General features: G+C 39.0%; 1 protein-coding gene across 22 annotated transcripts in view; it reads right to left on the bottom strand.

Moving 5' to 3' along the window:
• The window catches only part of TCF4 (transcription factor 4), a 354,962-nt gene that overhangs the window by 18,200 nt on the left and 313,606 nt on the right, over positions 1 to 23,156 (bottom strand). For 19 of the 22 annotated variants that reach the window (XR_014234098.1, XM_082353737.1, XM_082353724.1 and 16 more), the window contains 4 exons: positions 20,235 to 20,302; positions 19,035 to 19,113; positions 16,284 to 16,360; positions 13,111 to 13,314 (listed from right to left, as the gene is read on the bottom strand). Coding sequence is in view for 21 of the 22 variants with exons in the window: in XM_082353737.1 (XP_082209863.1) it covers positions 13,111 to 13,314; positions 16,284 to 16,360; positions 19,035 to 19,113; positions 20,235 to 20,302 (428 nt within the window). In the remaining variant the exon portion in view is untranslated. The remainder of the gene's footprint in view (positions 1 to 13,110; positions 13,315 to 16,283; positions 16,361 to 19,034; positions 19,114 to 20,234; positions 20,303 to 23,156) is intronic. The other 3 variants (XM_082353742.1, XM_082353739.1, XM_082353736.1) reach the window with 1 other exon arrangement.

Here is a 23,156-nt window from a genome sequence, read left to right as displayed (position 1 = left end):
GCCTTAGTTTTAAATTTTTTAAATTAATTTTTATTGGCGTATAGTTGGTTTACAATATTGTGTTAGTTTCTTTGCTGTACAGCAAAGTGAATCAGTTATACATATACATATATCCACTCTTTTGTAGAGTCACAGATGTGGAAAACAAACATGGTTACCAAGGGGGAAAGGGGGGGGGGGTGGATAAATTGGGAGATGGGGGTTGATATATACACACTACTATATATAAAATAGATAACTAATAAGAACCTACTGTATAGCACAGGGAACTCTACTCAATACTCTGTAACGACCTATATGGGGAAAGAATCAGGCCTTTATTTTTTAAATGCTTTTTTTTATTATCCAATCAACATCCGCTGATTGTAACATATTCGGAAAGGCAAAGGAAGTGTGAAGAAGCTTGCCTGAACTAATAAAACATTTCTTTCCCATCACTTCCGAAATACTCAGCTTGTAAATGCTATATCCTCTGCGCGTCACTTGGCCTCTTGGATATCAAGTTTCCAGTATGGCTTTTCATTGTTCTATGGATTAAGTCTAAGATCAATACCTTATGCTTCTGGGTCCTTCACCTGGACACCAGAGGACCATGCTTGTACCCTCCTGTTCTTAAATTCCTTCATCTCAATATTCAGTTACCTACTTGTGGCCCCTCATCTGCTGCCTTCACTCCCACATCCCTAAGGCTTGAGCTAAGCCCTTCCTCTTCTGTCCCCCAGGGCTGGTTTCCTCCCCATGACCCCTGACCACTTCTCTTTCATTAGTCCCACAGACCCCCATACTCTCATTCCTCCTAGACTGTCTGGGTCTCCAGAACACTCATCATCTTGCTGGACCTGGAAAGGGCTCTCTGCTGATTGTTCATTACGGACACCACCCTTAAAACACACTCAAGGCCACTGTCTAATAGGGCAGGGCATACGCATCAATGATTTTGTTTTGCTGCTATTCACAAAGCCTATACTTGTCTTTTTTTTTGGCCATGCCCCGACCAGGGATCAAACCCGTGCCCCCTGCAGTGGAAGCGTGGAGTCTTAACCACTGGACCACCAGGGAAGTCCCAAGCCTATACTTGTCTTGAAATGTAAGCATCCCAAGGGCAAGCACTGGCTCCTTGTATAGGGCTGTAATATCACAAGGTGCAATTAGTTACTTCCTAAACGGTAAATGATGACACCAATGGCATATATCTTGTGAGACTATCTGAAATCTAAAAGCTTTCAGTACTGTCGAATATAGGTTTAGCATGTTTCTATCAAAAAATAAACATTTCGTTTTATTCAACGAATGCCTTAGGAATGCCTATTATATGCAAGCCACTGCAGGAAAAAATAATAAAAGATAGATGTGTGTATTACTTTACAACCTCTTACATCTTAAAGGCGAATTAATATAATTACTATATAGGGCAAAATAAGATGAATGTCATAAAGGAGTATAAGGTCATGTAGGGTTTTAAAGGATGGGTGAAATCATATCAGATGGAGAAACCAGAGACTACTTCAAGAAAAAGGTGGCATTTTAGATAGGATTTGAATGATGGGTAGAATTTTGATATAGATTATCTATATATACATTTTTTTAAAAAACTGATATTTGACATTAATTAACATCTCAACTTTAAATAAAAGTTCCTATTTTTACAACAAGAAGTGCCAATATTTAGATTATATATATATGAAGAAGCAGCTAAGGACTGCACATCAACGTGTTTTCATACTGTCAGACAACACATTTTGGACAAAAAGCAGACTTTTTGTAAAGCCCTTTATAAACCTCAATGGCTTTGTTACAAAGTGAACAACATAGGGCATTTTGGATACAAATGGTACCTCACTGTATGTGTGTATTATTGGCCCAAATGATTCACTCTTATTTAACTGCAATGAAGTCTTTCATCTCCCAGCTATACAATAATAGTTTCCATATGACCAGTGGCTCTGCTATAAATAAGATCAAAAGCAAAAGAAAGGATTTAATAAAAGAAAATGACATTAAGAGTAGCATTAAATCAGGGGAAAATACCAATATCCAACTCTTTGTTTTTTTTTTTTTTGAGAATAAAGCTCCACAGAGGACTAAGCAGTTTCCCCAATATGTCATGAAAAGGCATTTACAAGCAGTAGGCATGTGCAAAATCCATTTGCGTAGGCTTTAGAGTGGCAAAGATTAAGTTGGGGGACGGGATGGGGAGAACACCCCCCATGTAGAGGCAGGCTGGAGGACAGGTACCAGACCAAACAGCTAGTTTTACAGTGCACAGTTCAAGGGGACAGTGGCGGACGTCCATCCACTTCTCTGTCCTTTTCTGTTCTATTTTATGGAGATGGGCTTTTTGGTAATCCCGAGTTTCTCAGAGAATCATAACATTGCTCAACCCTAGTACATGAGTTCTGAGAAAGGAAGTTTTTTTTGGCAACGCACAGTGACTTGATATGAAGAGCCAACTTCCCAAACAAATTTTCTTCTAGTTCTTTAAAAAAAAAAAAAATTACAATGTTAATCTCTATTCCCGACTGGATAAACAGCTGCTAATAACCCCCAGCTCCCAGGGGAGGAGGTCGTTTCCTTTCATCTTCAGGCTGGTGGATATCTGACATGCACTGGACTTTAGTGATTCCACATGTTTTGTACTTGGCCTTTTTCAAAACTGCCTCGTCCTGGTTCTGCCAATTTGGGTTCCTTTTCTGCCTTTCCCTGAGATTGCCTCCATGAACTTGGAGGATGTACTCAGTTCTGCGACTACTTATTTGAAATCATAGTTCTTTTACTGTGGGTGTATTTAAAGAGGAAATTCAAGCACTTATAATACCTAAAGGAAGTTAAAGCCTTGGACCTTTGTATTTGAAGCCCTGGGAGGGAAACAGCCATTTCAGAGGGAGCTGATTATTCACTCAAGGGCTGGCCATGTTCAAAGATCTTCAATTTCTAATAGCATCACTAATGCGATTACTTTATCTGTTTGCGTCCTAAATAAAGGAGCCAACTTCAACACTTTTTTCCTCTAATAGGAAGTACCCTGCAGAAGATTACAGGGCCAGCCGGGCCCCAGAGTCTTTCTCACTTGTCCCTAAGCACCTGCTTTTACTGGTGACCTCAGTTCTACACCTCAAGATTCAGACATTTCGCAAAACAGCTTTTTAAACAAAAACCAGCTGTTTCCCATCTAGACTGCAGGGGGAAAATTTTTGGGCGGCTCACAGAAACATTACCCAGAGACTACCATTCTCCAATAACTTTCACACACTTTCAGCTCCGAACGAGACCCGTCCCTGTGCCAAAGCTGGGGAGCAGGCAAATGTGAAATTAAAAGGTGGAAACTCAACACTGTGGTTTTTGACGATATGTCCAATTAACTGCTTGAAAATGAATGTGGCTATTGTATCAGGACAGTGCTTCCTCAAAAGATGTCATTTAACTAATATTGGACCGATCTTTTGGTTAGACTCAACTTTAGAGTTCTAAGTTGACTTATGGACCTAGAGGAAGCTGTAATTATGCACAACTGTGAATGTCAACCAATTAAGTAGACGCCTCGCATTTCAGAAATTCGACGTTAAAGCTTCTGTGTTTTTTTTTTTTAGGTATTCACTCCTAAAGGTGCTTTGCCTAAACCCTCTTCTTATTTCAAATCCATTTTGCACCTCTGTTTTCTAAGCAATGAAGATACTTCTGATTTAAAAAAAAAAAAAATTACAGCCCCAGTAAAAGTTAACAGAACACAACACCTACAGGTTTTGAAAAAAATATAAAATGGCCAAGGTCTAGTCTTGGCTTTTAAACGGTGCCAAGTTGCTCCAGTATTTTCTGTTTTGGTATGAATGACATAACTGAATTACTTCATGAGCTGCTACTTTAATTCCTAAGGGTGGAAAATTCCATGAGTTAATTTAATTTGGATGTAAAAAATATACATGAAAATTCACTCTTCCTGTCGACTCTCCTGTGAAGGATGCGAGCCAGTTGTCGGAGCTGCCGTGCTCGGAGGAGGGGCTCCCGGCCCAAGGCAGCCCTGACTGGCACGCCGCATCATCGGGTCATTTTCCTACTTCCACCTGGGCACTTAAGATCCTTGATTTTCTGCATATTTTTTTGGATCATGTTTATTCTATGGCTCTGTAATGCCTTTTCTAGCCTGTCTCTATTGAAATCCAACACAGACTCTAATGTGAGCTCAATGACATGTTCTCCAGGAAACTTTTCCTAGCCATCCCGAAGGCTGGCCAATGATCGTCCTTCTCCGAGTCACTTAATCATTCCACCCCGCGTGATAGTTAGTTAGGCACATACTTGTGTTATCACCCCCCCAGAGCCAAAGGCCTGTGGGCTCAGAGACTTTCTCTTACACATGTATGTATCCCCCAAGGACCTGAAGCACAGACAATACAGAATGAGTGAAGAAACATCTGTGTAATTTCTAACCTCTACAATAGAGATTTTTCCCTTCAGAAAATCTGCTTTCCTGAGAAAATGAGGGGAATATTACCTTTTAAAAATGTACAGGTCGTGTCTTCTCTAAATTATGGACTGTTTAGCACTGTGTCTTTGTCCCCAACAAAATATAACTGTGCTACTGAAAGCGTCTACCTGCTTTTTCCTCTGTTATTTAAGAAGAAAGCAAAGTCAAAGTGTGTTGCAGTCATAGAGTCTGTTTTAAATGTGTTTTTATATTTTAAAAGCAGAGGAGACAACCATTGGGTTTTATGTATTTAAGGTTCATGACACCAGGGTGTTAAACACAGGGGAAAGATGAAGGAACTAGGCTTGGCTTGTCCTAGAAGCAAGGGGAAAGGGAGTCCTTTGGGTTTGACGGTCCAGTGCAGACTGACTATCTCGTTTCTAGGTCACAGGGCCTGAATTAAAGTAAAATGGGTATTGGGGGAAGAAAAAGGGGATATACCTAATTTAGACCTAGAGCTGTGGGATCTGGGCACACATCATGCCGAACCACTTGTCTTAGAGTTTGTTAATGGAGAGTAAATGGTCTCCATGCTATGGCTGGATTCAAAACCTCTTGACTTTTGTTTAAATGGATGCTGAAATATCAAATGGTGAGCTCAAGGATTCTAAAACTGTCGTAACTAACCCATGGTCAAGAGAACTTCTCTAAGTCAGACGGAGAAAGACAAATACTGTATGTCTCAGTTATATGCAGAATCTAAAAAAATGAACTCAAAGAAATGAGAGAGTAGAATGGTGGTTGCTGGGGGCTGGGGGAAATGGGGGGATGTTGGTCAAAGGCGAGACACTTCCATCTATAAGACAGATAAACCCTGGGAATCTAATGTACAGCATGGTGACATTAATTAACAATACTGTATTGTATATTTGAAAGTTTTTGATGGTGGCTCTTAAAAGTTATCACCACCACCAAAAAAAAAAAACCCAACTAATTATGTGAGGGGATGGAGGTGTTAACTAACCTTACTGGAGTAAACATTTTGTAAAATATACATGTATCAAATCATCACATTGTACACCTTACACTTACATATGTTAGATGTCAATAATACCTCAAAAAAGCCGGCAGAAGTTTTTTAAATGAAGGGAATTTCTTCAAGTTATTTTCCCTCTCTGCCTTTTCCCCCCAGGTTTTCTTAAAACAAAGTACAACATTGATACAGATAAAACCTTTCAATTGAGGCTGCTAATCTGCTTTCAGACATTTTTGATAATTGTGGAGAGTAGGAGAGATGGTAGAACACTAGAGCTAGGCAAATATCCTCATTAAAGAGAAACAAGACCCAATGTAGAAGCTATAGAAAGCTGATGTTGATGACTAAGATCTTGGGTGAAATTCTGTAACAGGCTATTTAAAAGACAGTTCCGAAATGCTCTGAAACACAGGCGATGACCTCTCAACTCAGTTGAGTTCCACCAAGAACAAGTCTTTCTGCATAAACCTCGTTCATGGGAATGCTGCACACCTGGCGTTTGGTGACAAATTTGCCAACAACAGAGCTGCAGAATATGTGACTGAATGAGGATTTGAAGGAGACCTTGACGCCGGAAACAGTATGAAATTCACTGATACGACAAATAGTGCACAAGGACAGTTGACGGACATGTGGCCGATGGATTTCAGCTGATTACAAGTTCAGTATTTGTCAGTAGAATGATGATGTCATCAAATACTGCCAATAGGATGCTATGAGGTGGCCTTTAATGAAGACATAATGTATTTAATGGGTTTCGTGATAGATCCACCCTAGTCTGTGCTAATGATTCCTTGAGCACTGTATTCAATTTGAGATTCTACACACTAAATGGTCCTGGGTGAGCAGTGGGGGAGTATTCTTTTTAAACTTGGAAGAATGCACTGGAAAGTTATAAAGTCAAAACTTTTTTTTTTTTTGGATAAATATTTGAAGATACAGATGTATACCCTAGAGGAAAACAAGAAAAAAAAAACCGAGTAGACTGTCTTCAAATAATTGAAAGTTTCTCAAGTATTTGTTGAGTTGACTTAGGGGTAACTCCAATGGGCAGAAAAATGAAAAGTTCACAGGGAAGTAAATTTGGGCTGGACATAAGGAGGAATTTTCTAAAGTCTGATGGAAATGGGCTTTATGGTCATTTAGAGCTACTCAGCCTTGGAGGAAGAAGGCTAATAGAGGCTTGTTCACTGCTTGGCAGCGAATTTGTAGAGGGATTTGGATGGAGATGCCTTCTAAGGGTCTCTGAGATTATATGCTAATAATTGCTTAGAAATGAAGTATGTGCTCAAATATACACAGAAATGTATGGAATCAAAATCCCTGAAAACCCAAGAGGAACTAGACTGTGGATGACTAAGCCCCTGCGGATCATACCTTTGTTGAAGAGGGCCACATAGAAACAGGGTTTTCTGACTTCTGCTACTCGCATTACAACATACCAGTAAATGCTACTCAAAGTATCACATCACTGCCCACTACTCTCTCTTGGGGCCAAATTGGATTGGCAGAACTAAATAGCAACATGGTGCAGAGAGCCAAGGGGCAACTAAAGAGCTTTCTTGGGTTTCATCAGTTAACAGAACACGTGTAATACCAGCCACAGTTTTGAAATTGCTATGGCGTTGGGTTAGAGAGGAAATTTGTTGCGGCAGTGTAATATTTAGTACAAAGAGTGCTGGTCTCATCGCTGGCTTGTCTGGTTTCTAATCCTAGCTCGGCCATTAACCAGAGAGTATCCATACCTGGGTCACTTTCCCCTTCTGGGCCTCAGTCTTCAGCAGTAAAATAAAAGCCATGGGCTAAATGACGTCTTCGGTGCTTTCAGCATCTAAAATTCAATGGTCCTAATTCTTAAGAACTATAAAAGCAGAACTAATTTAAGTTGTTTATCCTCTGAAATCCTAAGTGGTAAAAGCTCTCATATATTTAGTGTCACTGAAATAAAAAGGTGCTTCTTCACCTAATGACTGACCTTCTAATGAATTCTTTGTAATCCAAAGTCACACTAAAAATGATACTGAAAAGAGGGAAAGTGGGCTAAGATTGGCTTATACCAGTGGTTTCTGAACTGTGTGCCACATTGTCACCTAGGAGTCTAGTAAGAGGCCTCAGGTGACGCTGTGAACAGGTGTGGGTGGCGAGTTTCACAGGGTTCCTCCACCCCTAGGTCATCTAGGGCAACTAGATCCTTAGGAGACAACTACACCTACCAAGTGACAATCTGATCCTTCCCTCCCGGATATCAGAGCTCTGCTCTCCTATGAGTCTTACCACACTACTGCAGCAATTTTTTAAAAAAATATATACCCTACCCTAACGAGACTGTGAACCCCTTGAGAGCAGAAACCACACCTTAGCATAGAGCTCAGCATTTGGTAATGACTTGGTAAATGTTTTTGAAATGAATAGATGGCCTTTAAGCAAAAAGGCTCTGGGAACCACACTAATCTTATATATTAATAGTATAGGAGCTTTTCAGCTAAAATGATCCCACCATTGCTGACTCTACTGACGAGTAATCAGGAGCAGGAACAGAATCACGTGAAGATATTGGGTTGGCCAAAAAGTTTGCTCCGGTTTTTCCATGAGACAGTCATGGAAAACCCGAATGAACTTTTTGGCCAACCCAATATTTTTGATGTGAGTTTCATTCTTGTTCTGTTAAAAGAGGAGTGAGGTCATCTGAAAGACTTTTTTTCAGGGCTCATCTGAATACTGCATGGATTCAGATGGATCTGAATACTGCATGAATAACGGAGAGACACATTTGGAAAACCGCTGTTTCAGTAACTTATCAAAAATCTAATGATTTAGTATCAGAATTGATATGCGAGGGCTTCCCTGGTGGCGCAGTGGTTAAGAATCGCCTGCCAATGCAGGCGACATGGGTTCGAGCCCTGGTCCGGGAAAATCCCACATGCTGCGGAGCAACTAAGCCCGCGCGCCACAGCTACAGAGCCTGAGCTCTAGAGCCCGCGAGCCACAACTACTGAGCCCGCGTGCCACAGCTACTGAAGCCCATGCGCCTAGAGTCCGTGCTCCGCAACAAGAGAAGCTACCACAATGAGAAGCCTGCGCACTGCAACGAACAGTAGCCTAGAGAAAAGCCCACGTGCAGCAACAAAGACCCAACGCAGCCAAAAAAAAAAAAAAAAAAAAGAACTGATATCCGAGGCACAGAGGGGAACGATATCTGCGTAAGAGTTTCTAACCAGGTTAGTAGTAAACCCAGCTATTTCTTCATTCTCCCACATTCCGAAATTTCTGCTTGGATTCCGTTAGAAAAGTGGGAGGCTAAGGTAAGAAAAACAACTTAATGTTTTAAAATTAACTACTCCAACCACCTAGCAAGGAGCGCTCACCACACCTCTTGCCACTTAGCACAGACATGTTGATTTAAGAATAAGTGTTTAGACAAGGTGGGATTTAATCCGGCATACTACCATACTGGAGGAAAGTTCTTTACCTTTCCACGTGGGTAGAGAGCTGCTTTGGGAAACTGGCCATAAGACACCTAGAAACTTCTCTCTTGTCGACCAACATTTGTTAAGATTTGAAAATCACGAGTTCTAACCACCTAAAATTAGTTCTTAGAAGGTATAACTACAGATCCTCTCTGAGGAGTGCTCGTGATGGTAAGATAGAGCATGGAATTTAGAGTCAAAGTCCCCTGAGTTTAAATCTAGCTTCCGGACTTGAGATTGACCACTCAAACCTTCTAACGCTCATCTGACCAACACCTAAAAGGGAAAGCATTACCATCCTCACTGGGCTCTTGTGAAGATGGCCTGAGATGAGGTATATGGAGCTCCTAGCTGAAGGGCTGGCCACTTGTCAGGCACTCAGAAAATATGAGTTTCCTTTCTTCCCTTTTGACTGATGATTTATCTACTGGGAGGGAAACAAAATGTAATACATGGTACTCAAGGAATTTACAATCTAGTTGGTAAGGCAAAAGTCAGACCTACCAAAGATATATAGCTTTGCCTAAGTGGGTAAAGTAAATATCTAGCCAATGGTATGATTCATAGCGCTGTGAGAGTAGAAAAGAAAAAGACTCTCACAGGTGGAGGTAGCAAAGAAAGGCTGCCTGTAAGAGACAAATTTGAGTGAGAGTTTTGAGAATGGGTGGGAATGAGACAGACTAAGAGCAGTGGATAAAGCAGGACAAGCCAGATAGACGCAAAAGACGTACCTAGTGAGAATGCACAGGGCAAATGCTGGTAATATGCAGAGGTTGGTCTTGCTGGCAAAGTTTTTGCATTGGAATAGCCAAGGACAAGGCTTTTGGTAGACAGTTATGGGCTGAATAAGCTAGGCTAAGAAATATGTCTTTATCTTGTAGATAATGGAAAGCCGGTGAAGGTTTCTGAGCAGGAAAGAGCATGGACAAATAATATCATCTAGAAAGCCCACAAGAATCAACATTCGCTCGAGTGTTATGAGCCATGCTGCTGTGAAGAAAAAAAAAAAAAATCCCTTTCATTATACTAATACTTAGTAATTCACTGAAGACCTACTTCAGAACTCCAAGGAAAACATTTTATGAATCAAAAGCTAAGTACAATATGTTAGCAATTAAATGAGATAACATAATGGCCCAGGCAGAACCACGGTTCTCCCCACCACGATTGCAAGCTGCTGCAGAAAGAAATGCTTCTATCATCTTCCAAGTGATCAAGCCATTTCGTTTTGATTTTGGAAGGCAGGGAGAGAGGAAACGAGGAGAGACGGAGGTCAAGAGAATTCAAAGCTATCTGTTCTTTAATCAGAAGGAATTATTAAGGAGAGTTATAAAGGAGATTGGCTCAAAACAAAACCAGCCCTGGGATGGGTGTTAAGTTACTGCAACTCGCTTCCACTCCAGAACAACAACTGAAGGTGTGTAGCTGGGAATGAAAGTCCCACCAGCGCTGGGCCCGACGTTTCCAGGGTGTACCTCCCACTGCTACTTTATTTACTGCAGCTGGCCAACGTTTTATGGCCTGTTTCATGTATTAAAATTCAAATGTGGAAAACATTACCAGTATCTTCCTTGAATTTTTTTTGTTGTTGCTGGGGGGAGGAAGGGGGGGGTGGGTTTTTCCCTTCCCCTTCAAGCTTCCTTTTTATTGTGGAATGTATCAAATGGTCAAAGGCTAACTTCAGACTGACTAAATTCAAAAACTATTTCCTTTGTTCTGATGTTTTTGTTTGAAAAGTCATACCAGTTTGCGCAAGGCAAGAAATGAGGATCGGATCTCTTGTGCACACGTTGGGGTTTCAGGCTGAGGAGCTCAGATGCACTGGGCACCCTGAATGTTTTTGAGAAAAAAAGGAGAAAGACTGCTAGGCCTCCGTCAGCTTAAAAGGGCAGCAGGTTGTCTTGCCATGGCTTTGGAGTTACTCTATGATCTGGTTGGCTCGGCCGTCGCCCTTGACTGAATTAGAAACGTCTTCAGGAGAGTGAGCGCGCACTTTTCCTCATCAGCGCAACTAGCAGTTTTATTGCTTCGGCATCGTTTCTTTCAAAATCATTAAAGACGTTTCTGTGTAATGTTGGCCGATTATTTCCCCTTTTCTATTGCTCTGTTTCATTCTCTCCCCTCCCCCTCCACCTGGGTCACTCCCACTTCCCATCTCCAAAGATGATTCTAGTCTCTTCCTCCTATCCCACCTCTGACTCAAACTCAAACAGGAGGCAATTCAAAGGTCAAATAAAAGGGTCCAGAAAACATCTCTGTAGAGTTTATTATTTTAAAGAACCACTTAACCTACATCTGGTATTTAAGAGCAAACTTTACATATTTATGGGGAAAAAAAAAAAACCTGTCTCTGAAGCAATGTCCTGGGTGCACGTTGCATCCGTTTAACATATGCAAAACGAACACAGCTACAGAAATTAAACTATTTTTCTCTTGATTGAGAGCAGATATACAGAAATGGTTGTAAGTCACAGATCTGGCTTTTAATAAAGCCAGATTTCTTAATTAAAAGCAGTATTGTTTAAACATTGTAGTTTAAAAAAAAAGCTGTACAAACTAAAATCTCATATTATATGCATCCCAAGCGTATTTAGCACATTACCTGAGGCCAAGCTAAATTAAAATCTAGATTTTCCTTTTGTAAACTCTTAGCAACTGCCATGAATAGACAAACAATTTTTACTCAATGAGGAATTTTTAGGGTAGAGTCTATGAAAAGCAAAAAAAGAAAAAGAAAAAAAAAGATTTAGCTTTGGCATTCAAAAATACCTTTCCACATTTTAGAAGTGAGTTCATTGCCTCTATTTATAAACCAGTATTTTTGGTTTCAAATTGGTTGCAGGTTTCCATAACATACCGCTCAGGATGGGACTCTTAATCTTTTATTAAGAGAAATGCAAAGGAGGGCAGAAGAATACTTCTGAACGAGAAAAGAACTTAAAGTGCCTCAGAATAACCTGTACTTATTGGGCATTCTCCTTTTGGAATCATCTTTAAGTAAGAGATGCTCTAGTGATCATGAAAAATAGACCTTCATACATGTAACTTTCTGAGAGCCTGTAAGGCACAAAACAAGACACTAAGGAGTCCTCTGGTCAGGAGTTTGTAAAGAGCAGAATTACGCAGAATCACTAGTCATATTAAATTCCCCACCCATATGGTCACCTCATTAATTGTCATCACTTAACATTCTGTTAGGGAGATTTGCTGAATCTTTGTAATCATCCAAGAAAGAATGCACTCCCAAGTCCTTTCCAAAAGTAAGTGGCGAAATTGAAATTTCAATTGTAATATGGACAAATCTGCTTAAATATTATTCAAATAAACACATTCCTAAATAGGTAGTGGTAAAAGTACGATATACTGAAATTCCATGGTACCACATCATCTATTTAGACAGACACAACCATAAATTTCTACCTCCCATACTCAGAAGCAAAAGATTAATAATAATTGAAAAAATCCAACCTATTCACATGTGAAATGCAGCAATGTAACATGAACATTGGGTCCTTTAGCTGAAGTCACCAAACTGAAGATTTGAACACACCAGCAATGACCCAGCAATGATCTCCTAGGTTTATACTTAAGTGAAATGAAAACACATGTCCACACAAAAACCAGTACATGAATGCTCAAAGGAGCATTATTCCTAATAGCCAAAGACTGGAAGTAACCCAAATATCCATCACCTGATGAATGGATAAATTTAATGTATAGCTATACAACGGAATCTTTTGGGGAATAAAAATGAATGATGCTCTGATAAATGATAAAACATACATAAACCCTGAAAACATGACGCTAAGTGAAATAAGCCAGTCAGAAAAGACCACCACATACTGTGGGATTCCATTTATAGGAAACATCTAGACTAGGCAAATCTATAGAGACAGAAAGTAGGTTAGTAGTTGCCAGGGGCTGGGGGGAGGGAAGGACGGAGAGTGACTGCTAAGGGGCATGTGGATTTCTTTTCTTTTTGTAGGGGTCAAAAATGCTCTAAAATTAGACTCTGGTGCCCATGGCATAACCCTGAGAATATATGTAGAACACAGTACACTGTAAAACTGAAAGGGGTGAATTGTAGGTTAAATAAATTACATCTCAATAAAGCTGTTTACAAAAGAAAAAACTGCAGCAGTAGTATTTGTACTAGAAATTCTAATTCTATAAGATAACTAGAGTCCCCAAATCTAGTCACTTACCATGAGTGAATGTCTGTTGGCAGAAAGAAGACCGGTTCCATACCCTGAGGCCAGACCACCCATTGCTCCATTATGAGACGGTCCAATGATTCCGTGCATGTCCCCATGACCACCAGGCATGGCTGTGGACGGGCCCACGGCATGATTCCGGAGAACATGAATAGCATCGTCCAGTCTTTCTAAACGATCTTCAATTCGGCTTTGCTGTTGGTTAATAAATGATGTGAAATTTGATTTAGTTCGAAATTCGTGTGTAGGTTATATAAGTAAAACCTGAGTTGACACGAATCACACTTTGGATCTCTGAATATATGTTTCCAGCAAACTTTATTTCCCTAAAATGATAATAAAAATAAATAGTGACCTTCCTAGAAAACTGGTGAAAATTGTTAATGCTATAATTATAGTGTAATTTTTTGTGAACAAATTCAGTAATTCTTCCAGGACATTGTTAGTACATATGCTACACTATATTGCATAACTTTGAAAGAGAATTTAGATTTACTTCAGAAAAGAAAAAACATTTATTGAATTTAAGGAATGTTCTGGCAGGCATTTGTTAACGATTTCAAAAAGTTAACAATGGAAAGGTGACCTATTTATAGTTTCCCAATTAAATTATCTTCTTAAGGGCATATTTCCTGGGTTTCCTCTGTGCCATATGATATAGTGTTATGTATCAAGTCAGGGACAGGTAAATGCGTACAGACTGTAATTTCTTATCGAGTACTAACAATTTTTACTGTGTTTCTTCCTTTCTAGCTACTGTCACCAGCTTGTGTGTGTGTGTGTGTGTGTGTGTGTGTGTGTGTGTGTGTGTGTGTGTGTGTAAAGGGAACTGGAGCCTCAAAACGGTTAAAGAAAAAAATCGCAAAAATTCTGTCAACCAAAGTGGTAGGAGATTTCAAGACTGAAGAATCATAAAGACTTGAATGAATTGTTCACCGGGGGCTTCTAATTGATTTCAAAGCCCTTACTATAGTATAGAATTCACTACCTTATAAAATGAAAAAGCAGCTGATCTTTTTTTCACCCCAGCCATTAGGATCCTAGTTTTCCACAACTGGATAAAGCCTATATGGATAGTTTTTGGTGAAGAAATTGGACATGGAGATGTGTATTCATTTTTTTCAGTGTGATCAATAATGATATCAAACAAACATCTCCAGGGTGCACTTTAAAATATACCGTCTCACTGGAGCCTCATTCTACACGTGTAAGCAAGCAGGGAAGACATTATTATCCCTTCCTTATAGACGTGCAAATGAGGCTCAAAGAAATTAAGTGAATTAATTATTCAATGTCACACTGCCAGGAAATGGTAAAGTCAGGGTTACAATCTAAGTCTTCAAATCTAGTGCCTCTTTGTACTGGATCATGCTACAATCCACCTTGATTTCCAAGGGGCTGTGCAAACAGATATACCAGCTCTCCCACATGAGAAAAACAATTTCTAATTATTCCCTACTAACAGAAAGAACGTGTGTCTAATACAGTCAGTCTATGGTACAGAGCCTTCTGATTTGGTGGGCTTTGGTGTTAAGGGGCCTCCCTTAAACTCCTAGCTCTGCTGCTTATGTGACCTTGGAAAAGTTACTAAACTTCTTTGAGTCTATACTTCTTAATTTATAAAAATAGGAATGATGATATACACTTCCAAGTGTAAGTGTGAGCATGAAAAGAAATAATACACGTGCCTATCATCCTTTCTGGCTCACAGCTTCCTGGTGGAGAGCAGTTTCTGCTTGGGAATCCCCTCTCGAGTGTTGAGAATTCAAAGAGAATTAAAGCTGCCGTTCACAACTATAAACCTAGCCTTTACAGTTCTATAGTTGGAAAAAACACAGTTTTGATCGATGGGTCCCAGAGACTGACTAATGGAAGGAAACACTTAAAAGAACGATGGCTTATTTGGATGTGGGCTGTAGATTCATAGGGCTTATGTAGGCAGTGCTTACACTGTCTCAATCTGTGGTCATCTTATTGGCTAAAATGTGGAAGGGGCTGATTTACACATGACAGCATGGAAAAGCACAGTGAAGGGGAAATCCACCTTTGTATCCGCATTTTTAGATTTTCCTTAATTTAAATCGTTAGCCCAAAGGAAGAAAGGAAACCCTGAACGGCTGACAAGACAACATAAAGATAGATAGATAGATAGATAGATAGATAGATAGATAGATAGATAGATAGATGATAGATAGATAGATCGATGCCTACTTCCATGTTCCATCTCAAAATATGCAGAGAAAAGGGGAAACTCAACCTTGAAGGACAGCTCTTTGCTGCCACCCCTCCCCATCTGACTCATATACAGACCAGACACTGCATAGAGCAGTGTTGCTTCATGCATGTTTCCAGCCCCTTCCACCTAGAGCTGAGTGTCACTGAATCATCATGTGATTATTTATAATATTAATTACACCAAGGGAAAATTTTCAGCTATTCCCTTCAAGAGAGATTTAATGAAATTACTAGATTTCCACGAGAATCAAAGTGAATGAGGAAATAAGCAGTAGGCTTCTTATTCAGAGGTCAAGAAGAAAACGCCTATAAACCTGTTATTCTGGAAAGCAAAGCAGAGCGATGTAGACTCTCCAAGTGCTCCAGCTCCACAGCATAGTTGGAACTCCAGCACTCTCATGTCAGGAGAGGCATCTAATCATTGATGCACATCTTCCTCCAACAAGGGGAGGAGGCCATGATCCTTCCAAGATTCTTAATCTCTTACCTGGTTCTAGATATTTAGAGCCCTGAGGCTTCCACTGTAGTAGTATCTGGGTTACAATCTATAAACAGGAACAAGCACAGTCTAATAACTCTGGCTCTAACCAAACGCGTGGGCTTACGTCAGACGAAAGTTCCTATTAGTGAAAATAAGAATCTTGGAGAGTGAACTCGATGGTAAAAGAGACACATGGCCTGAGAATGGCCAGAGTGGGGACTTCCCTGGCGGTCCAGTGGTTAAGACTTCACTTTCCAATGAAGGGGGTGTGGGTTCGATCCCTGGCCGGGGAGCTAAGATCCCACATGCCTTGTGGCCAAAAAACCAAAACGTAAAACAGAAGCAATATTGTAACAAATTCAATAAAGACTTTAAAAATGGCCCACATCAAAAAAAATCTTAAAAAAAAAAAGAATGGCCAGAGTGAAGATGAGCAGATGAAACTTACCAAAGAGTGTAAGGGTCCTTCATAATTAGGAGATGATGAAGCCTGTCCTCCATTTCTAGACCAAACAGCTGTGCCTGCTGATATGAAAATGGGAATTACAATGAGATCTGTATAATCTTAAAAATAATCTTACCAACATTTCAAACAGTTCTTGTAAAAATTAGCAATATAGAATTCTACTTGGACAACAGGGAAATACACGTAAACTTCCCATACAAGAATCTGGGGGCAAGGAAAACATTTTAAATGTAAAATATGTAGAATTTGGGGGCAAGGAAATTTGGGGGCAAGAATTTGGGGGCAAGGAAAACATTTGGGGGCAAGGAAAACATTTTAAATGTAAAATATGTAGACTGTACATGGACTCAGAATTCTCTCAGGCTTCCTCCTAAAAGGGAACATTTAAGTGATTCTGAATTTTAGCTAGAGAAATGTCCCTTTGATAGAAAACTATCATACACAGTCAAGGTACTTTTAAGAGCGCAAAGAGGGGCTTTCATTACACCCTCATGCAAAGCCAGTTTGTTAAACCAAAATTCTCTCACCAATGAAAAGCAGCTCTGCTACTTGTTTTTTAAATGATCCTTAAGAAAGGATAAGCCTTCAGAAACTTTTCAAGGAAATAAGATTAGCCGGCAGCGCTCCACTAAACCAGAAATTTAAACACTCAATATAACAACATTAAGTAATTTCTTCCCAAGAAAACACATTTTTAATGATTCACTAAACTTAAAGGTAAAGAAAGATTCCTGCCATAATAAATATAACATGTCTAACCTACCACTTTCAAAATAAAAACCACTTTGACATTTAAAATAATATATACTCCATGTAGAAAACTTAGAAAATAAAAAAATTCAAGAAAGGGAAAAAAAAATCTATGATCTCACTGAAATCTCATGCTCCGACACTGTTAGCACTTTAAAAATCCATTCTTCCTGCCATTTCTGGGTGTGCATGTGTGTGTATTTTTATGCTAAATAAAAATAGAGTATTTCGTTCAATTACTTTTAGTGACAGAATCTGGACAGAGCCATTGGTGTGAAAATAGCAATCTATCCCCATATTTATATCTTCATAAAGTTCTTTCTTCCTAACATGTGCTCTTCCAGGATGGATTACCAGCACCCCAAAAGTGGCCTTGTTTTCAGTGTCTTCCACATAAATCATGCTACTCAGGTTTGGGGGATTTGTGGCGTTTTCTGGAATGATGTGTTCATCGTAACTTTCCCCTCCCATCCTTAACCTGGAAATGGAGTGACAGAGTGGTGAGCCCCGGATTCCAGCCTGAGCTCTGATATTGCTACTGATGGATCCTCAGCAAATCCCATACTCTTTCTGGGCCTTCGTATGTCCATCTGTAAATCAGAGCATTCAACTCAAACAGCTGTTCTCAAACTTTATTAGGTTCTAGAATATTCTTTTTTCCAAATTATAAAATAGATGAAATCAGAGGTGCTTTGTTTGAAATGGGGAACTTGGGAGCTCTCCCTGTCCAGACTCCCTCATCCCTGGCCTCAATGGGCTCCGTGTTGTCTCAATCCTTCTCTGGCTCTGGACATTGACACCTGTGATCATTTTCCAGAGCCTGACAATATGGCACTGAGCCGGAAGTATACAACAATTCTGAACTTGACTTTTCTGTCATGGGGAGTATTTCCTTGCTGCTCCATTATCTTCTTAATGTCATAATCTCTGGCTCTTCCCAGTTTCAACATTGTCTCTCTGGAGATATGAACTAAAAGGTCCAAGCTATTTCCCTCTCTATTCTGTGACCCCCTCATGTCAATGGAGGCTTGGAAAAGGCTGATATGAAGTCTCACCTAAGCCACTCTGAAAGCTTTGTGGCCATCTGAAACCTCCCACTCTTTACCAGGGAACCCACGTTATAAGGGGCCATGCGAGTGCTGCATGCAGGGAATAATACAGAGATGGAGGGGGCAACATTCAGGCAAGTGACTCCAGTCTAAATTACAGTAAGGTCAGGTTTCAATCAGGTACAGATGTGATTTCGTTTTTTTTGTTTTTTTTTTTTTTTTAAGGAAGCCACCTGTCCTCTTTCCAAAGAGAAGAGACATGTACCAGACAAGGCCTTTCTGGAAGCATTTATACTGGAAAGGCAATGAGCCTTTAAAATGGAGCTCCGAAAAGTGCAATGCTTTACTAACACAATTTAACAACTTATAATTTTATTATTTGAAGCCACAGGTCATGTTAATTCGTTCTATTAAATGGCAAACATCCCCTTTTACTCTGCACAGTTATATCACAATTTATTTACACAATTATAGTTTTCTTCAAACATTCCAATAACACGGACTTTAAAGAGGGAATCTGAAAAGCCTAAAATTTCTGTGGGAAATGATCCTTTTGAATAGTCTATATCTGATGACTACATAATCTATATTCCTATTCATGACGATGTGAACGGGGTTTTCTCATTGAGATGTTTTATTGGAGTATATTATTCTGTGGAGTATCTTCTACAGAGCCAAGAAAACTTTAAGAAGGAAGTTTCCCACATGCCTGTATATTCTAAAAACACGTGATTTTTAAGAAAAGTTTTGGATGTAAAGGACTTCGCCATCGTACGGCAGTCTGTCTCTCCCACCCCTTCCTATTTGTCTGTCCAGAAATGCTCTGTTTTGAGCTTTTGGAGGGAGTGAGTTTCCACCTCGTAGCGCAGGAAGTGTAAGGGGGAAACCGTTCCACAAACTGACACTCGGATGCAGTGGATTTATGGTACTGTACCTGAGAGAGACGGGGGGGAGCCAACAGGAGTTGAAGGGTTTGATGAAAAGCTGTTGTTAGTGTGATCTGGAGAATAGATCTTAAAACAGTGGGGAGAAAAAAAAAAAAACAAACCCTCATTCATTGGGAATAAATATTCAACAATTTTAAACTACAAAGTGCCAATGCAATTCATTTACAAATTCCAAGGTACACAATACATTCAATGATCAACTGTAGTACCAATATTCTAAAATGAAAAACTTAATTGATTTTTCAATAGAAGATCTACTGAGGTGGTATAAGACAGTGGGAAAAGAAGCGGACTTGGGTCAGCCGACTTTAGTTCTCGCCCATTTCCTCCCATGTCCTCCCATGGCTGTGTGGCCATCAACCTACACAGATACTCCAAACCTCCCTTTCCCTCCTCCATAAAACAAGAGGCTGGACAGCATCAACTCTAAGATTTTTGTCCAACCCCTTCTGCATTATGTTTAAGGCATTTGATTCCAAGGCGTAAGAATGCTCAGACTGAAGAAAAACTTTTCCTTAGGTCACAATGCTAATATAAGTCAAACTCATCTCTGCCCCCAATGGTAAGGAAAAACCAAATGAAGAGACAAAATGTTAAGAGCAACAAGTCTCCACTCACATTTACAAATGATCACTTTGGCTTTTGAAGACCATACCAGGTACACTCCTTCAGACAAGGAAGGGTGCCATCTGTCACTAGTGAACATGCAAGGAATGCTGGATTCTAGACCCTAGGTAGTGGGTGGGCAAAGCGGAGAAGCCGAGTGCCAATTATGTGACAATTTCTCATGGGTCTCAGTTATGGTCATTTTTCTGAAACGCCTTTTGCAAAGTGTTTTGGAATTACCCCTTGCAAAGTCAGTCAATCAGTGAGTACCCAAACGACTTTAGAAGAAAATAAGACATCAAGATAGAAAATCTATCCTCTTCAAGGCCCTAAGAATATCCACCAATCCACGATTGAGTACCGGGAAGCAGAGGAGGCAAGATGGAAGAGACCAGCCATGCGCTGGAATCTTCAGAGTTCTCTCCTCAAATTTTCCAATGATCATGATGCAAGGAAGCTAGCCTTTCCAAAAAATCAAAGCTATGTGCCATCCATTTTCTAAAATTCTAAATGTCCACTTCTGATTAAAGTTCACCCTTCTGCCATGGTACATATGAAGTCCAAAGTCAATATTTCCTCACCGAAGCGAGTGCTTTCCCCAGAGCATCTCCAGTCTGGGAGCTGCCTGCTGCGCCGCTTCCTCTATTTGCTGCAAAAACAAAAGGCAGAATATGAAAAGCCAGGCAGTGAGACGCCAAACGATTTTCTATTCCTGGTCCATTTACTCACAATTTAATTGCATTTTTAATGCTAATTACAACACATTAATCTTTAATTAGCATTAATTTGTTTGCTGAGGTAGATGTCAAATATATTCATGTTACATTTTTTTACAGATAAAATACAAACCTGACACCCTGGTTTAAAGATAAAGTGTTTTAGTTGCTATTACATTCCCCCTGGTTTTGTATGAGTGGTTAGTGGTGAACGGCAGCAGGTGAGCGTATGATGGTCATTGCTAAAAAGGATGCAGTACTTTCAGATCCCTGAAATCCTCAGAGTTTGCCTTTTCTTTATATTTTATATCGTAAATTGAATTATCTTCAGGAATGATTTACATCTGCTTTCAAATTTAAAAAAACCTTTTTTTTGCTCTACAGCAAAATGAGATACTCCTCTCAGAGTTCCACAATAAACAAAATAAAACAAAAAAATCTATAACAGGTCTGCCTTCCTAGGAGGGAAAATATTTTTAATATTTTAAGTAACATATATTCTCCACACATTTTAAGTCTGTGTTCACATTTAAAGAATTTGAACCCTTAGCTACTAAAAGTCAATATTGTCTCAAATTCTGGAGATAAAATAAGTCCACATGATGATGAAGCAATCTCTATTATCTTAAACACTGGTGTTTCTATCTACAAAATAGATGAACAAAGAGTACAGTCAGCCTTCTGTATCCACAGATTCAGCATCCAAGGATTTAACTAACCTCGGATCAAAAATCTTCAGAAAAAAAAAAATTCCATAAAGTTCCAAAAAGCAAAACTTGAATTTGTTGTTGGTGGCAACTATTTACATAGCATTTATATTGTATTAGGTATTATAAATAATCTAGAGATGACTTAAAGTATATGAGAGGATGCGCAAGGGTTATATGCATATACCGCGCCATTGTATAAAGGGACTAGAGCGTCCTCAGATTTTGGTATCTGTTGGGCGGTCCTGGAACCAATCCGCTGGAAGGATACTGAAGGGTGACTGTACTGTTAATAAAAGGATATAGGTTCCGGTATATAATTCAAAGCCAGCTCTATCTAACAAGTGTCTTTTGAAAGTAATTTGCCTTTATAAAATGGTATAGCCAGTGGTGTTCTTCTTTTACATTTATTAAGGCCTCAGCATAAGCAAATAGATACAATATTTAAATAAAACCTATTAAGCTCCAGGAGAAGATGTTTCTCACTATTTTGTGAAGTAAGAAAAGGAAATCTTAAATCAACTGATTAATCCAAGCAAAACTTCATTACACATTTAAAATTTAACAAAAATTTCCAACCCTATCTATCCTCAACCCAAGAAAGCAACCCTTCTGGCAAATGTGACATCTTCAGCTTCCAGATCTGTAAAATACAGTCATGGGATCAGATCGCTAGTGGTCAAATTATCTTCGTCTCTAGCTTATCCTGACCTCTGCTTAGCATAGTTAAATTATGCTTGTTATTTTTGTATATTTATATGTTAGGTATGATAGTTCGATAACCTTTTGATGTGTGCTTTATTTGCTTAACAAAACTCACACCCACACTCATTTGTTAATTACTAAAACTGAAAGAAAACTGGTATGTGATAAAAAGAACACAATCACCTTCTGACAAAACAAACCTATTCTTTTTCTTATCACAGATTCATAATATTAAAAATATGTTAGTTGCTAGTACTAAGGATTTTATGTATAAGAAAGTTCTCTGAAATGAGGGTCTGACATCATACAATTGAGCTAGTGGAAGGAACTCAGAGATCAAGAGTGCTAAAAATACTTAATATAAGAGATAACTGAAATTATATCTGGTGTGAAAATAAAAATTTCTGCATCAAGGAGTTCTTTTAAAACTTAAGACAATTCTAAAGAGAAAATAATAAAGATTTTGAAAACACAAAGAGCACTAACATTTTTTAGCATGTATTACCATGGTATTTGGGGGCAATTATACATATATATTTGTTTTTCTTCCCCCCCCGAAGCAATATTATCATATATACTTAAAATTAGATTTATCGGTCAAAATAATTTGTGATATCTGCTTGACTAGAAAACAGATCTTCATGAAATGAAAATTCAGAGCAACAACAGAAAAAAATTACATTACCTAACAAGAAACTAAGCCCAAATAGGATAAGATATTGTTATGGATAAAATTTGCTGCTGTAGTAGCTTTCAAAAGATTAATTCTTTGAACAGCTTTAAAATGAGAACAATAAGTGTTTTAAAATATATTTTCATGAAACCAAACGGTAAGAATTAAAAACCAATAAAAATATTTTAGAGACTTTTAAAAAATAAAGTATACTCCCAATTTATCCTTTCCTCCCACCCTTCCCCCTGGTAACCATAAATTCATTCTCTAAATCTGTGAGTCTGTTTCTGTTTTGTATATAAGTTCATTTGCATCTTTTTTCTTTTTAGATTGGGAGTATGGGATTGACAGGTACACCCTGCTATATTTAAAATAGATATCCAACAAGGACCTACTGTAAAAAAAAAAAAAAAGAAAAAAAGAATATGCCTAATCTAAAAATAAAAAATAAATTTTATATGGCATAAAAAGCATACTTTAGAAGAGATAAGATACAATCCTTACGATCTTTTTGTACTACACCTTTCTAACTAAACTTTCTATTAGTGCCTGTTTTATACAGGGAGATGTTAGAACTCAGGAAGTATAACAGAAAGACAGGATTTGGCTCCTTACATTATGTTGTCATGAAAATGTTTCAGAAAACTACAAAGGCTGCTCATGGAAGCCACTGATAAGAGCAGACTATTTTTTAACATACAG

The sequence above is a fragment of the Balaenoptera borealis genome, assembly GCF_965194805.1.
Source record: "Balaenoptera borealis genome assembly, chromosome: 14".
NCBI classification, from domain to species: domain Eukaryota; kingdom Metazoa; phylum Chordata; class Mammalia; order Artiodactyla; family Balaenopteridae; genus Balaenoptera; species Balaenoptera borealis.
Note: the sequence above shows the minus strand (reverse complement) of the source record. Positions and strands in the feature narration are given on the sequence as shown.